The 16,362-nt window shown below is 51.2% G+C and overlaps 1 protein-coding gene across 1 annotated transcript in view; it reads right to left on the reverse strand.

The window, feature by feature from the left end:
• Fhad1 (forkhead associated phosphopeptide binding domain 1) overlaps positions 1-16,362 on the reverse strand; it is a 97,110-nt gene that overhangs the window by 3,732 nt on the left and 77,016 nt on the right. The window contains exons 26-31 of the mRNA XM_055611447.1: positions 11,370-11,499; positions 10,640-10,767; positions 7,383-7,478; positions 6,745-6,965; positions 5,637-5,802; positions 836-904 (exon numbers count right to left, since the gene is read on the reverse strand). Coding sequence (XP_055467422.1) covers positions 836-904; positions 5,637-5,802; positions 6,745-6,965; positions 7,383-7,478; positions 10,640-10,767; positions 11,370-11,499 — 810 coding nt within the window. The remainder of the gene's footprint in view (positions 1-835; positions 905-5,636; positions 5,803-6,744; positions 6,966-7,382; positions 7,479-10,639; positions 10,768-11,369; positions 11,500-16,362) is intronic.

Here is a 16,362-nt window from a genome sequence, read left to right on the forward strand (position 1 = left end):
CATGAGGTAAAGCCACCACAGTTCATGTGGGGCTGGGGTGTCACATCAGCCCTTCCATGGGGCTCTGAGGAATCCTAGCTCTTGGTCTCTAATCCATTTTCGAATGAAGCCCAGGTGATGGCGAGCTACACCCTGAAGCACAGAGCCGGAGCTGGAGCCGGACTCACAGGGGGGCGGGCATCAAAGCCGCTCTCCGGAGTGACTCGGGGGACACTCCGCTGCTTTTTCACCAAGGCTGCTCTTAGGCGTGTGGCTCATCTCGCCACAGGAGGCCCGGCTGGGGGAATACTCTGGATGATCTTTGGAGAACATGGGGAACCACGCTGTATTTGGAGGACCAAGCTGGGGACCAAGCTGGATCTCTGCTTGGTCTGCCAGGAAGCCCGGAGCCAGGGGAAAGCCCATGTGTAGGCATGAAACGCTAGAGTCAGAAACTTTCGTCTCCTTGGCCGGTTCCACTTTGTCCCCTCTTACCCATGCTCTTCATCCTTAGGACAGAAGGCTTGGGATTCCCCGCTTCCTCCCTTTCAGTTTTTCTCCTGCCTTGGTCTCCAAATCCCTAAGCCATTTAGTGTCCACCATGTTTTGTTCCATCAGCCAAAAGAGGACTGTGATTTCCTTCTCTTCGGGACCCTGAGCTAGATAGACCCTTGCCTGTCTCCTAGGTCCTTTGTCCAAAGCGCCAGTAGGCAGTGGGCAGGGAGAGGCTGGGAGGGAGGATGGAGAGGGGTGCCAGTGTCCCTGGGCAGTGTGGGCTACTGTCCGTTGCTACAGGGTCCTCACCCTTCCAAGGACCTGCTACTTGCATGTAGCTACCTGACCTCGCCCTTCATACCTGCTTCTCAATGTCTTTGAAGGGGCAGTTGCAGGATATGCTTTTCTGCTCTTGATCCTCTATTCGATCCTGAGGGAAAACAATCAGGTGAGAGAGAGAGAGAAAGAGAGAGAGAGAGTTTAGTCTGTCCTTATCCATTCTAATCTAGAGTTTCTGGGAGAATCTATGGTTCACTGCCCAAATCAGAAGAGGCATGTGGAGGGTGGAATTCTTCGTCTTTAGCACTTTTCATTCATACACTGAGCTTCTTATCTATATGTATTTTTCGGCCTTTCAATTTTTGTGGCTCACAATCCATTCTCATCTGATAGATCCAATGATCCAATGACTTATTTAAAATTTTCTTTCTTTTTTTTTTTTTATTACATTTGTTTATTTATTTAGTGTCTGTGTGGGCCGTGAGCTCATTTGGAGGACAGAGGACAACTCAAGGGGTCCATTCTCTCCTTCTACTTTATGGGACCTGGGAATCGAACTTATGTCATAAAGCTTGGCAGCAGGCACTTTTTCCAATGAGCCAATCTCACCTGCTCAGTGTTTGCTGGTTTCTACTCCTTGGCCACGGTGGGACAGAGGCAAAGAGGATCTAGGCAATATCTGTGCCCAAGCCAATCTTAGAAAACTGAATTAAACAGAACAAGGATGGTGATGACGGCCAAAGGCATCACGGGAGTCCCACTTGCTCAGGCTTTAGCCCCACGCTCCTGCTGAATTGAACCCTGTGGGCCAGGCCCCATTTATATTCTTATCCTGAAGACAAGGAATCTAAATGACATATGAGGGGTTGGGGGCTCTAGCCTAGCTCAGGCCACTCCTGCTAGCATAGGCCAAGTGTCTGGGCTGGGATCTGACAGGCTGGAGCCTGGAAGGGAGAGGAGCTTGCTCTCCTGTCCACAGCAGCTGTTCTCACTTCAAGCCCTGATGCAGCCCGGGAAAGGGCTGGCAGGCTCCTCCGAGGGCAGCTCCCGAGTGTTTCAAAGCTTTCTATTGAAAATTCTGAGCCATTCACGGAAAGTATCTGCTCTTTCTTGGCCAAAGCCCCAGCTGCATTCACCAACTAGAAAAGAATGCTTTACAAAAGGGCTGCCAGCTTTGGGGCGGGGGAGGGGTGGGGGGAGCAGGAAACAGCCTGGGGGGGGTTGTTGCTGGGCTCTCGGCTTGGGGGATGGGGTGGGCAGTGGTCTGAAAGAGACTCAGGACCAGCCCTGCCCCTTTGTTGCCCTTCTCTCCCTATGGTACTGAGTTTTCCAGGGTGCCTCTGGCATTCTGAACGTACCCCTCCCCCACTACCCTACAACGTGGGTCCTGTTTGCCACAGCCATTACTGGGCAGCCAGAGACATAGGGTGGACACGGACTAGTCGCTAAAGCTCCGAAGCGGGCACAGACCCTATTGTTTGACTCCAAGGTCGACCCCTTAATTCTGAGAAAGGTGCCTTTTCGGAGAATGCGGAGCCTGGACAGGTCTGAGCACCGCAGCCCCATGGAGAGAACTCTGGGGTCCCGGGCTCTGTGCGCATACAGCCCTGGGGTTTTTCCAGGTGTTTTACAAGCAGCCTCACCACACAGCTGAAGGTGTTAATGTGCAGAGGGTTAAGGCCCTCTCAGAAAGACAGATAGCAAATGCTCTCCCTCACGTTTGCAGGTTTTCTACAGACACGGTTATAAAATCATGTATGCATATAAGACATGAGAGTAGAAACCAAAACTGTCTAGGGGACCAAAGGGGTTGAGAAAAGGGTATACAGGAGAGAAGTGTGTGTGCATGATGTTAATATGTACATGAGTGTGTCCACACCTAACCCAGTGCCACGTGCAAGGCCTGCACACCAATGAAAAGGAAAGGACAAAAAAAAGAGGGTTAGTTTGGAGGCATGGCTTCTGAATCTGGAAAGTTCTGTATTGGGAAGAGTTGCTCAAATATAAAAAACTCTATTGGTTTACGCTTGTGTGTGTGTGTCAGGGTGTGTGTCTATCTGTCTTGTCTGTCTGTTGTGGAGGAGCATGGTTCTGAAGCCCCAGATGGGAAACGTCCCTTCCAGGTCTTCAACCAGTCCAACTTTACGATAGTGTACAGGAAGCTTCGAAAAATGCTAAGCCACCCTGAGAAAAAAATAAACATTTCCCTTTGAGACCCCTTCCCTTGAAAACAGAGTTTCACCTGTCTCTGCCTCCTGAGTACTGGGGTGAAAGGCGTGGGCCACCACAGTCCATTCATCCAACTCCCCCCCCCCTTCTTTTAAATGAAAATACACTCCTAGGATGAACAGATGACTTAGAATTTCTTTTCCTCTAGGAGACAGGAGCTTCTGACACTATGTAAGGTCACAGGCCTTATATGAAAACCAGAACCCTGGGAGGACACCCCCACTATCCTGGCGATTGGAGGTGGGGTTGAGAGCAGACAGGGGTGTAGAAGTTCCAGGGGCTGCGGGACAGAGGGCTTGGTGGGAGCCCTGCTCCCGTTCCTGGGCCGCCAGGCACTGTGACCCTGCCTGCCGGCTCTGGGGGAGCCCCTTGCAAGCTGTGGGAGAGGAGGAGGCAGGTGCAGCATGACGTCAGCACACCCCGCCGGCAGGCACACATGAGCCCGAGGGGAGCGTGACATTTATCGGCACAGCGTGGCCGTGCTGCAGCTCCGTCTATGGCTCCAAACGGGAAAGCCTGTGAATTTGCAAGGCCCCGGCCCTAGCTCTGCTGGGACCCCCTGCTGCAGGTTGAACGAGGAGGCCATTTGGGGTCACCCACGCAGGATGTCTGGTGCCAACGGGCTGGACGGCCACATTGTGTATGAACGAGGCAGCTCGTGAATTATGCATGTGACACCGATTATGCAAATCCTCAGAGTCTTACATTTCAGCCAGCATGCCACAATGGGCTGCTGGGGGCCCTCTGAGGTCCTGTTCCCTGGTTTCGTGTCTGTTCTTGAGGACCTGGGCTGCCAAATCCCAGGGGGCACCTTGGGAAGAAGCGGGCGCCCTGGCATGTCCAACCTCCTCCTGTCCCTGCTACAGCTGCCCTGCTCAGTGCAAAGGACCCTGTCTTCTGCCTGAGGCAGCCCATGGCACATGCATGTGGAGGCTTGTGATGTTTAATTCAGAGGGATGGGTGTGAGCAGCCATGTTTGGGGCTGCTTTCACGGCTGGGGTTGGCTTCCTGGATGGGGTGGGGCATCCTTTTTTAATGGCCTCCTCAGAGCTCGCTCTCTCTCTCATGCACACACATGGAGTCACATCCATGTTGAGGTACACGCGAGAGTCACGTATACGCTTATGCAAACCCAGGCACACTGTCGCAGTCACGCATACACACACATGTGGAAGCGTGCCCATCGTCATGCATATTTGAACGCTTAGGCACAAAGAGTCTTATACGTGCAAACACTCACGTACACACGTATGCATACACATACATGCATGCAAGGACACATAAGCATGCAGCTCCAAAGTAAAAAAAAATAATAATAATAACAATTACAGGGGGAGTCTTGGGGCCAGCCCAGCACGTAGCACAGGAAATTAGGGGAGAGAGCTGGGGCCATGGTACAACTATTCACCCGAGACTGTGTGACCAACCTGGGCCAACCTCTCAACACTGTTTTCACTTTTTTTTTCTCCTTCTTCTTTTAGACAGGGTTTCATCTCATATGACTCAGGTGGGCCCCAAACCTGGCTATGAACTCTTAACCACCTGTCTCCACCTCCTGAGGGCTGGGCTTACGGTCAGGTGAAAGCAGTGCTGTGGATCTGACTCGGGGCTTTGTGCCAGGCAAGCAGGCATTCGACTGACTGAGCTAAACCCCCTGCCCAGGTCTCTCAACCCACCAAGGCTCCAGTTTCCTCATTTGTTTTTTTTTTTTGTTGTTGTTGTTGTTGTTTTGTTTTGTTTTGTTTTGTTTTGTTTTGTTTTAAATCAGGCTCATGGTGGCGCCAGGAAGGTCTCTTGCTGGCATCAGTAAATGGCTGTGTCGGCATGGCGCAGGCCGGGCCTGTTGAGGGTCAGGAGGAGATGGTGGCAGAGGTTAATTTCCTTGTCAGTCCTATTGGAGCCCGAGGTCTGTATTGTCTTAGGGAGAGTGGAGAGGGCTGCCGAGACCGCTCAGTGGGTTGAAGGAGCCTACTGCCAAGCCCAACAACACAGGTTTGGTTCTCAAGACCCGCAGAAGGCAAGAACTGACTCCTGAGGATTGTCTTCTGACACCCACGCGCATGTTGTAGCACAAGCACAGCCACACAGGCACAGGCAACAACACAGACAGATGTAACTAAGACCAATGCCAGTGAACACTGAGGTCAGCGCTTAAGATATCAAAGCCGGTGGTAGCGTGCTGAGCCCAACTAGGTATGTTGGCCATAAAAAAACTATTCTGCATTTGAGGGGGAGGGTTCTCCTGAGATTGTCATTTCTTTCTTTCTTTCTCTCTTTCTTTCTCGTTCTTTCTTTCTTTCTTTCTTTCTTTCTTTCTTTCTTTCTTTCTTTCTTTCTTTCTTTCTTTCTTTCTGTCTCTCTCTCTCTCTCTCTCTCTCTCTTTCTTTCTTTCTTTCTTTCTTTCTTTCTTTCTTTCTTTCTTTCTCTTTCTTTCTCTTTCTTCCCTCCCTCCCTCCCTTCTTCCCTCCCTCTCTTCTTCCTTCCTTCCTCTGAGACAGGGTCTCTCTATGTACCTCTGGCTGGCCTGGAATTCACTATGGAAACCATGCTGGTCTTGAACTCATCGAGATCCTCCTGTCTCTGCCTCCCAGGCGCTGGGGTTAAGCGCGTGTACCCACACCCAGTAGTCCTATGCAAGGGGCCAAGCGGCTCACCTTCTGCTGCTTGAAGGCCCTGTTGAGTCTCTTTTCCTGGTACAGCTGCTGCTCTGTGCGCTCCAGGGCCTCCTTCAGCAGCGCCTTTTCCTCAGCCTCTTTGTAGACATCATCCTCCAGCTTCGCCACCTGCGCCTGGTACAGCTGAAGGGTTGCCTTGTTATGCCTGGGGGCCAAGGAGAGACAGAGTGCCTTTTCCCCCTCGCTGTCCCCATTCACCAGCAAGGTCCCAAGCTCTCGAGATCCTTCTATGCGGGGTTGACTTATGAGACCGTGACAAAGACGGGGAGTTGAGGGCAGAACACGTTACTTGATACCCCAGGGTGAGGGCGGGGCCCTGCAAGTCTTGGGGATGTGATGGATGCTCAGAGTCACACCAGTGCCAACTTAAGATCTGTGTGTATGAGTACCCATTGGTTGTGTGAATGTGGGCACACACGGGCAGAGGCCAGAGGACAATCTCAGGAATGGATCCTTGCCTTTAACCTTGTGGAAGACAGGATCTCTTCGCTGTTTTTCTGCTTTGTAAGCCAGAACAGCGAATCTTCCTATTTCTGCCTCCTGTCTGTCTTCCGGTAGGGACACAGGGATTATGGATACCTCCCACTGCTTTAATGTGGATTCTGGGGATTCAGACTCAGCTCCTCACTCTTGAGACACGCTCTTTTACCTATCAAACCATCTCCAGACTTTTGTTATTCTGAGACAGGGCTGTATGTTGCCCGGGCTGGCTTCAAACTTGCTGTGTAGCTCAGGATAACCTTGAACTTCCGATCTTCCTGCCTCTACCTCCTGAGTGCTGGGATTATAGATGTGAGTCATGCCAAGTTTTATGCACCTCGAGGGGATGGAACCCAGGGCTCCGTGCATGCTGGGCGAGCCCTCTATGGAGTCCTCTATGTCTGAGCTATGTCCCACCTCACAGGTCAAGGTCTTAACAGGTGTAGCTGGCGCACAGAGCAGACAGGCTTAGAGAAGCATGGTCCCCCAGGTGAGGGACCGCCGCCCCCCAGGAGGCTGTGCCCCTAACTGATGTGCCCCAGCTCTGTCCTGTCCCCACCCAGCATCATGCTGCCGTCCACGCTTAGTCAGGGAGCACGTGCGGTACCTGTGCTGCTCCAGTTCCCATTCGTATCCTTTCAGCAGCTCCTCCTTCTTCTGAAGCCGGATCTTGAGCTGAGTGATCTTATCGAACACCAGTTCCAGGTCCTTCTGTCGGAGGTGGTTGACCTTCTCACACTCTTTGGGTGAGAGGTACTTCAAAGACACGTGGCCCGACATGTCCTTGATGTTCATCAGGCTGCTGAGCATCCTGACCATGTCTGCGTACTGCAAGGAGACGGGTTGCTGGTGAGAGCAGCACTGGAGGCGGCAAGGGGCCCATCAGGAGGCCGGTGCCCGATTCTAGCTCATTCTTCCCAGCTGCGGGAAGCAAATAAGCATGTTGGGAGTGACTGCAGCTAGGCCTCCATTCCCCCCACAACCGTGTACAATAGGCCTTTTCAGGAATGGGTGGGAAATGACAACAGAAATTAACACTCATTCTAACGATGGAGCTTTCAAGGAACTGGGCTGGGTGCTGATCCCTGACCCATGCTGGGGAGCAGCTGGGTCTTGCCGAGTTATTCGAGTTATCTAAACAGCTCAATATGGTTCAGAGGCCAATACTTAGCAAATGATACTGCGGTTTGCAGCCAGTGCTGGGGTGGAAAGGAGGGGGAGGGAAGGGACGATTCATCCACACACCAGCTTCTCACTGAGTTCTAGGGCTTCTGAAGTATCTGGTTTTACTGACTTCTCGATGGCCGTGTTGGAGCCCGAGTTGAAAAGGCCATTCTGAGGCTGAAATAAGAAAGAAAAGAACAACACTAGGCCTTCTGTTGCCAGTGTCATCTGCGGGGAAGCTGGCACCCTGTGTGGCTATGGACAAGGCATTCCACACGCATCTCCTCTCTATTCCCAACCATCTAGTCTGAATTCTTGGTCATCGGCATCATCATACCTTCGCCAGCCTCTCCTCTGACATCTTCACTCTCCATCAGGGTCTCTCAGCTGGGCTAAGGGTGTACTCCCCTCCCCCCCCAGCTTATTTAGGGACGTATAGACTCATCTGAAGAGGGGGAATGTACTGGCATCGGATGGGAAGACAGTGAGGATGCCACTGAACAAGGCAGTCCCCAATCACACTGGCAGGGAGTCTGACCCCAGATGGTTTGTGTGTGTGGAGAGGGAGGCCAGGGGCCAACCTTAGGTACCACTCCTCAGGAGCTGTCAGTCTTCCATCTTATTCTCTGGGACAGTATCACGCATGAGGTCTTGAAGCTTGCTGTTCCCTAGAAATCCTTCTGTCTTTACTGGCCCAGCAAGTACACATTACAGTGCTCAGGTTTTGTTTTGTTTTCTTTTTTTAAGAAGACAGGGATTCACTGAGTACCTCTGGCTGTGTCTGGACTCACTCTGCAGGTCAGGCTGGCCTAGAAATCACAAGGATCCTCCTGCCTCAAAAGTGCTGGGATTAAAGGTATACATCTTCAGCCTCGTGGGGCCTGGGGATCAGGCTCAAATCATCATATTTGTGTGGCAATTACTTTACCAGCTAAGGTATCCCAGACTCCAAATATCAATGTGTTGATGTTGAGAAGGCTAAGCGACAAGCTCCATAGAGACAGAGACTGCCGCCTGCAGACCCCACACCTGTTCCTAGCAGGGCACTGGTCACAGGGGGGAGGACATGCGCCTGAGGAGCAAATGAATGAAGGCCACACGGGAAAAGTGTGTTCTCCTTTCGTTAGAGGAACTTCGTTTTCACACAGCAGGAGCGAGTCCTTCGGAAGACGTGGCCAAATGTTCTCTGGACCATTTCCTGAGACGCTGAGGCTGGGCCTTCCAGCTGTGTGCTTGCTGCGCCCTGCGTCAGCCAGTGAGCCTCTGGGAGCTCTGACTGGAAGCACGGGACAGCAGTCAGGCCAGGCAGAGGACGTGGAGAGCCACGGATGACTGCAGGACACCTCACCAGGACCCAAGTGGACTTCAATCCTCAGTAGGTGCATCATGGCATCTTGGGTGGCCCTCAGCACTCACAGGTGCCACCTCGTGACCCTCCCTGGACACCGAAACAGCACCAAGAAAACCCCGGCCGTAAAGCCAGAAAGGCTTGACAGTGACCGGCTGCTAAGAGTGGATGCCATTCCGTTTTATCTTGAGATAAGGTGCGTGTGCGTGTGCGTGTGTGTGCGCACTCACGTGTGTGCACGAGGGTGATGTGCATATGGACAGGTGTGTGTAACCCATGTGGTAGCCAGAGGAGGTCAGGTGTCCTGTTTTGTCTCTCTTTGCCTTATTCCCTGAGACAGGATCTCTCACTGAACCTGGAGCTAGGCTGGCAGCCAGCAAGCCCAGTGATTACCTGTCTCCATCTCCCACAGTGCTGGGGTTTTCAGTGGGGCGGTGGCCACACCCTGCTTTTTCCATGGCTACTGTGGGCCTGAACTCAGATCCTCGTGTTTGAAGAGCAAGTGCTCTTATACACTGAGCTGCCTCCCTATTCCTGACGAGAGGGTCTTTGAAGATGACAGTAAGCTGAGAGAGTCCTCTGCACCCCTCTCCAGGACCCCACTTTTCATCCTTCTCTGCAGACTGGCAGGGTGCCTGGGGAAGACAGCCAGGGATAGAGAACAGGCTCCATCCTTCTTTACCTCTGTGGCCTTGGATGAGGTGCTTGGCTTCCGAAGCCCTAATTCTTTATCTGTAAACTAGGGACACTGGAAATGCTACAGCCCAGCTGCTGCAAGGCTCTACCAAGCAGGTGAAGGGCTCAGCTCACCGAGCAGCACTCAGCAAGCACTCAATCTATGGGGGCTTCTCTTCCTTCCACTTCCTCTTATAATTCTAATTGCTTCCAACCTTGGAGGACAGAGGCTTTTAAAAAACAGAGTTGGGCAGTTCCCTGCTTCGTGCTGGCAGTGCTGGGATGGGATAGGTGGTGGTGGTGGTGGGGTAGACCGGTCTGAGGAGCAGAGTCAGTCAGGCCGTGAGATCTAGCTGACCTCCTGTCTGGAGAATGGGTGTGCAGTTTTAGTATGAAAACCAACTCAGTTCAAAGACCAGCTCATTTCTCTAGCACTAGGAAGTGCCCAGAAAGATCATTAGACAGGATATTGGTTCAAAGAGGACAACTTTGTTGTTCATCCTAGAAGCTTCCCTGTGCTTTATTCCCAGTTGGGTTAAGCCAGTATGTAGTCAGCGGGCCCTGGGATTGGCGCTGACCTGGGTTGCTGTTTGTCCACCAAACACCCAGTCTAACACCCTTTAGGTTATGAGATCGCCTTCAACGTCACAATTAACTACTTGTGAGAATCTTGGCTTCTGAGGCCCCACTCTTTCCTGGGGTAATGTTATTTAAGAATAACAGCCACCTACTATTCAGTATGAACTGTGAGTAGTCAGGCACTGGGGGTGGGGGAAGCATTCGTAGCGTTATCTTGATTTTTGTTGTTGTTGTTGAGGGCCATAAGTCGCCCTGGTGTCTTCCTGCCTATGCTCCTGAGTCCTGGCATTATAGGTGTGCGTTGCCTCTGCTGGCTCTCCTTTCAGGTTTTTGCCGAAGCCTTGCTGGCAGATGCACACCATTCGGGCTAGGCTCCCTCACAGGACTTTCCCTAGCCCTCTCACCACCGATTCTCACCACGTCTTTCAGTTTACAGGGAACAGCAGACTTTGGCAAGCTTGTGGCCTAACCACACAAATCAGCCCGTTGGACATTTTCTGCGGAGGAGGAGCCTTCTGCTTCAGCGACCAATCTGGCCTAGAGTCAAAGCAACGGCATAGCATACTGTGCAGATGGAAGGCCACTGTGCTGGCCAATGCGTGTAGACAGACACCTGCTCAGCAGGGAGGCCCTGGCCCTAAACCTCCAACGCACTGATCTGTGGCTCAGCTCACACCAGCCCTAATGCCCACCCTCTCACGTCAGTCACTGCAGAGAGAAATGGAGTTTTGGTTACCGATCGGATCTCTATCCTTGAGAGAGACGTCAAGTCAGGCTTTGCGTCTAATAATATTTTCTGTATATTTTTTTCCATTCTGAGGGTCTTTAGTTCTAGGAACGACTCATTCATGTGGTCCTTATGATCTACAAAAGAAATAGTTTAGACTCAGGAAGAGTGATCGTCATCACTGTAGCTACGACTTACAGGACACTAGCTTAGCCACAGGACCGTTTTAGCCCTCGAAGCCTCCCTGGCAGATGAGGAAAGCAAGGCCTAGAGAGATTAAGTGATTTGCCCAAGGCCACACAGTGAGTGTGAGGCTTTGGCCACACAGGTGTCACTGCAGTGAACCTCACCAAACGCCTTCCAGGCGGAGAGATGACAATGGGGCTTCTCCTAGGGGCCCCAGTGCCCAGTGCCTTGCTCAGCCACCAGCTGCCCTTTCTGAGCCAACCCCAGCCCTTCTGAACGGGGTACTCTAAGAGGACCCCCCCCAGCACTCGGTCCTGTGTAGTTAGCATTAGACCATGACAGAGTCCCCACCGGGTCACAGCGAAATAAGCAGGAGAACAGTAGTGAGTTTTTCATGTCCTATTTATTTACTTGACTCCGAGGAAGGACCTAGCCCATCACTGTATAATGTACTTCTGATTACGAGATAATGGGGACATCGTGGCCAGTCAACCAGTTTCCCAGGTGCATGCTAGGCTCTGCCCCGGCTGGGACTAGGGAGCACAGAACTTACTAGAGGAGTTGGCCTTCTCCAGTTCTTTGATTCGTAGCCGGAGTTCCGACAAGGCCTTTTTCTGCTGCTGGATGACCTCCTCGTGTCGAGACCCTTTGCACTTGGCTCCCAGGTCACTGAAGGACTGCCCCTGGGGACAAGGTAACAGACAGCAGCTCCGTAAGGACCCAGGTATTTCCCTTAGAATCCCAGTGACACACACAATTCCTGTTTGGCAGAAACCCTGTTCCACGGCACTTCTGGAAAACATCACAGAAGCTTCAGCAAAGAAGGGATTTAAATTTTTATCGCAAGTATCAAGTCCCATGTAGGAGGGTTTTCAACTCTCCTTCCTACTTAGTGGCACTATAAATAAAACATCCCTGAAGCCTTTATTTCTTCTAATGGTCCTTCCTTTTTTCTTTTTCTTTTCTTTTCTTTTCTTTTTTTTTTTTTTTTTGAGACAGGGTCTCTCTATGTAGCCCTGACTGTCCTCGAACCCACTCTGTAGACCAGGCTGTTGGTCTCAAACTCTGCTTCTCAAAGCCTGCCGCTGCTTCCTGAATGCTAGAGTTGAAGGTGTGTGCCACCATGCCCAGTTTTAGGTTTCCATTTGTTAACCATCTGATCTTGTTCTGAATAGTAACTTTTTAAAAAGGCTTATTACTTTTAAAATTGTGTGTGTGTGTGTGTGTGTGTGTGTGTGTGTGTACCTGAGTGCAAGTGCCTGTGGAGGCCAGAAGAGGGCATCAGAACTCATGGAGGTAGCATTATAGGTGGTGGTGAGCTGCCTGATATAGGTGCTAGAAATGGAATTCGAGTCCCGTGCAAGAGCAACAGGTAAACTTAAGTGTTGAGCCATCTCTCCAGCCCCTCCAGTTCTACTTTTTGGAAGGCATTTTTACTTTTTTTCTTTCCCTTTTCTCCCTCCTGTGGTGCTGAGGATGGAACCCAGTTCTCCCTCACAATAAGCTCTTGCTTTGTTGCTCGGCTGTGTCCCAGCTCCAGATGGACATTTTAGATGAGACCTTAGGAGGTTCCTTTTACACTGGTAATGAGGATGGCCTTTCTATCTGTTTGGGGCTACTGGACAGCCTGGCACCTGGTTGGTCTGAGACCCCAGGATCTCTAGAGTGGCAGATCCAACAGAACTTTCTGCAAAAGAGAACATTCCATACCTGCCTCATCCAATAAGAGAGCTGCTGGCCACAGGCAGGGACTGTTAGAGACTAGGGTGAGGTATATTCAGGGCACAGGCAAGGATGGTCTTTAAGAGATGAATTCGGAAGAATTTAGGATTTTTTTTTCCTCTAGAAAAACGAGAGATGCACCTCTGTAACACAGAGTGCTTGCCTAGCACACAGATAACCCGAGGCTGCCTTCCCAGCACTGTATACACTGAGGTGACACACATTTGTGATTCCAGTACTTGCCAGGTGAAAATGCAAGGATCAGAAGTTTGAGGTCCTTCTTGGCTACGTAGTGAGTCCGAGGTTGGCCTGGGTTATATGAGTTCCCCTCTCAGTTCTCTAACAAATTCAATCATTCAGTCACACGGAGTGCACCTTGGAGGTGCCAAGCTTGCACTAGGCCCTGGGGTTCCATCAGTGACACTGGCAAATCCTTGCTGTCCTGGCTTTTGTATCCCAGTACAAGGAGACAGACAGTAGGGGGGGAAGGTAAATAGGGAGAGACACGATGGGCAGCGACAAATGTTTAGCAGATAATTAAGAGGGGACCAGGGCTGGGGTTTTCAGTTGTCAGACAGTTGCTAGGGGGAGGCCTCAGCCAAATTGGCAAGAATGGGAGGAAAGTTACGATCTGTCTCTTTTATAACTATTTTTAAAATAGCAGCGTTTGGTTTAGTTTAGGTTACAGATATAGATAGGAAAGACAACATATACCATGCGGTGAAATTATTAAAATTTTATATAGCTAGGCATCTTCATTGCTGCTACTTCTTTTATTTTCTTTCTTCTTCTTCTCCTTAATGTTTTTCCTTTTTAAGTTTTTTTTTTTTTTTTTTGTTTTTTTTTTTTCTGATGCAGGATCTCAGATAGACCAGGTTGCCCTCAGGCTTTCTGTGTAGCCTGGCCCTTGAACTCTCCTGACCCTCCTGTCTCCACCTCCACCGTGCCTGCTTTGTGTGGTATGACAGTGGAGGCACAAAGCTTTGTGAACCCCACAAGCACTCTACCAACTGAGCTACCCGCCCAGCCCTGTTTCTGGGTATAAATGCATCTGTCTAAGTGATCAATCCGTCACGAGCTACCCATATTCTCATTCATATTCATTGCTCCCCCAACGCCCTCTTCCCTATGCCAGATACTATTCCAGGCACCTCCATCAAGGACCCAAGCTAAGCCTTCCCCGAGGAGCCGAACTTTGTGCAGCAGACGAATGATGATGAACAGTTTGGCGTTAGACACTGTAGCCTCAGTGAGAAACCCAACCAGACAGAGTGGAGGCCAGGAAAAGAATCGTTTGTTCTTCCTGTGCTGACGTTGGTGCATCCTTCAGTCCAGTAGGATGATGGTTCTCAGGCTCCGTGCTGTCGTACTGTTTCCCGGGGGGGGGGTGCAGTTCAAGGCCCACAGCCTCCTTCAAGGGGCTCAGCAACGATGTCCGAATGCTCCCTTCCTCCTTCTGGCTCTCCACCAAAGTCTCCCCTGTGGAGGCCTCTGAGCATGAGTTCTGAGAGAACCCTTCCCAGCATTGTCCTAGTCAGTACCATACCCCTCCCCCCAGCCCCCACCTTGACATAAGCAGTGGTTATCTGGGAAGAGGAAACCTCCATTGAGAAAATGTCTCCAAATTAGTCTGTGGAGAATTTTCTTGATTGATGGGGGATGGTGGGGCAGCCCATTGTGGATAGGGCTGTCCCTGGACAGGTGGTCCTGGGGTGAGCAAGCCAGGAAAAGCAAGCCAGGAAGTAGCACTCCTCCCTGGCCTCTGCTTCACCTGGCCTCAGGTTCCTGCCCTGATTTCCCTCAATGATGCACTGTGGTGGGATGACATGAACCCTTTCCTCCCCACGTTGTTCTTAGGTCAGAGTGTTTATGACACCAATGAAAGCAAACTAGGGCAGTCTCAAGTCCTGCCCTAACGGCTCCTCAAGCCACTTGACCCTGCCTTCTCCCTAGGGCATTTTATTCTGTTCAGTAGACTGTTCCTTTCTGCTCCCTCCCTTCCCTCACACAGGCTCCAAAAGTGAGGGCAAAGCATGCCTCCTGTGGAGACTGGTCCTCCCAGGATGGTTCTCCAGCTGTTCAAAGTCTGGAAGAAGGGAGGGGCCTGTCCCCAGCTCAGGGCTGCCAGGTGAGTGAACTGGTCCGCCTCCAGGCGTGGTTCCATACAGGTGATATTCATCGGCTGGAGGGCACTTTTGTCCTGGAAGGAGCCACCTGAATGTCCCTTCCTTCTGGATAGGAGCAGACAGGAGATGCTGACCTGGGGCTCAAGAACGGGCTCAGCAGCCAGGCCAGACTCCCTAGTCTTTCATGCACTGGGAGAGGAAGTACCAGGCACCTCTGGGAAATCTCATACCGAGAGAGGACACAGATTCTTTCTCATACAACTCTTGAGCCCTCTGACCCTCTTTGGTTTTGGAAACAGGAAGTAGCCTGGACGAGGATCACTGTTCCAAGAAAGGATGCTTTTTGCCTTTTATCTTGCATCCTTCTCTCTCCCCCCAAGCCCTCCCCATCAGCTCCAGCTTTGAGACAGAAACTAAAAGTCACCATTCAACAAGTCTCCTCATTAAACGCATGCAGGATACGGGTCGGGAGGTTGGTTATAGTAGGGTACCTGTGTACCTTTCCCTGTGTCTAGCGCAAGGCCTGATATACAGCAGGTGCTCAGCGGTGGCTGTGGGTCAAGTCCTGCTTTGAGGGCTTAGGGTTCCAACAGGAGTGATTGACATTTCCCACCAGCTGAGCTTCCAGCCACCTGTACTCCTCCTTCTGGTTGCTCCGAGCAACGGGAACCACTTCTATTTAAGTGCTCTGGCCAGGACTCAGTGCCAGGGAAGGCTGGCTAGACCTCAGTCCCTTTCATCCTGGCTGCCTGAAGCCTGGCTCGCTGCTGTCTGGCAGGGGCAGCATCTTTGTTGACGTATTTGGCCTTGTTTCTTTTGCAGCTGCTTCCCAAAGGCATCTGGTTTCCCAAAGAGAAACGAAAAGGATGTCCTGGACTCTAGGAAACTGAGGCCTCAAGGAACTGCTGCACCCTACAGTCAGCCTACTAGGTATGATGGCCCCAGGCACAGGGGCAGAGTGAACATCAGCTGTGAGGACCACTGGATGGACTGCTCAGACTTGCTTCCCACTGGGACCTCTGGGGAGTCACCCAGGGAGAGCTTATCATGCAAATGCTATGGTATGTGGGGGGATTCGGGGTCACATTAACTACATGGCCCTTTGGGAAGGTCACTGGGTTCTGTGCTGTACAGTTTACGCCAGCAATTTCACAGCCAAACACGAGTTCTACATATGGGCAGCCATGCTAATTACAGCATTAGGTTAAGGGAGACACAGCTAAAATCATCATCTGGAGACTGGCTGGATAAAATGAACACAAAATGGAATTCCAAGCAGTCACCTAAATGAACAGAGTGGACTTTTACAGACTCAGTTGAAAAGATGCCGTCGAATGAATAGTGTTGGTGGGCTGGGGTGATGGCTCAGTGGTTAAGACCACTTGTTGTGCAAGCATTAGGGAACTGAGTTCAGATTCCCAGCACCCACTAAAAAAAAAAAAGAAAGCTAAACATGGCTGTGTGCACTTGTAACCCCAGAGCTGGTGGGGATGTGATGTGGGGAGGGGGTGTCTTGGAAACAGCAGAATCACCATGGCTTGCTCATCAGCCCTGCAGGAAAAATAAAGTGGTGAGGGACCCTGTTTCAAGGGTGATAAGACAGACAGAGCCAGATAGCCAATGTTTTCCTTTGGCTTCCACACATGCATATCACACACACACACACACACACACACACACACACACACACACACACAC

Source organism: Psammomys obesus, unplaced genomic scaffold (assembly GCF_907164565.1).
Source record: "Psammomys obesus unplaced genomic scaffold, mPsaObe1.curated_primary_1811, whole genome shotgun sequence".
Classification (NCBI taxonomy): Eukaryota; Metazoa; Chordata; class Mammalia; order Rodentia; family Muridae; genus Psammomys; species Psammomys obesus.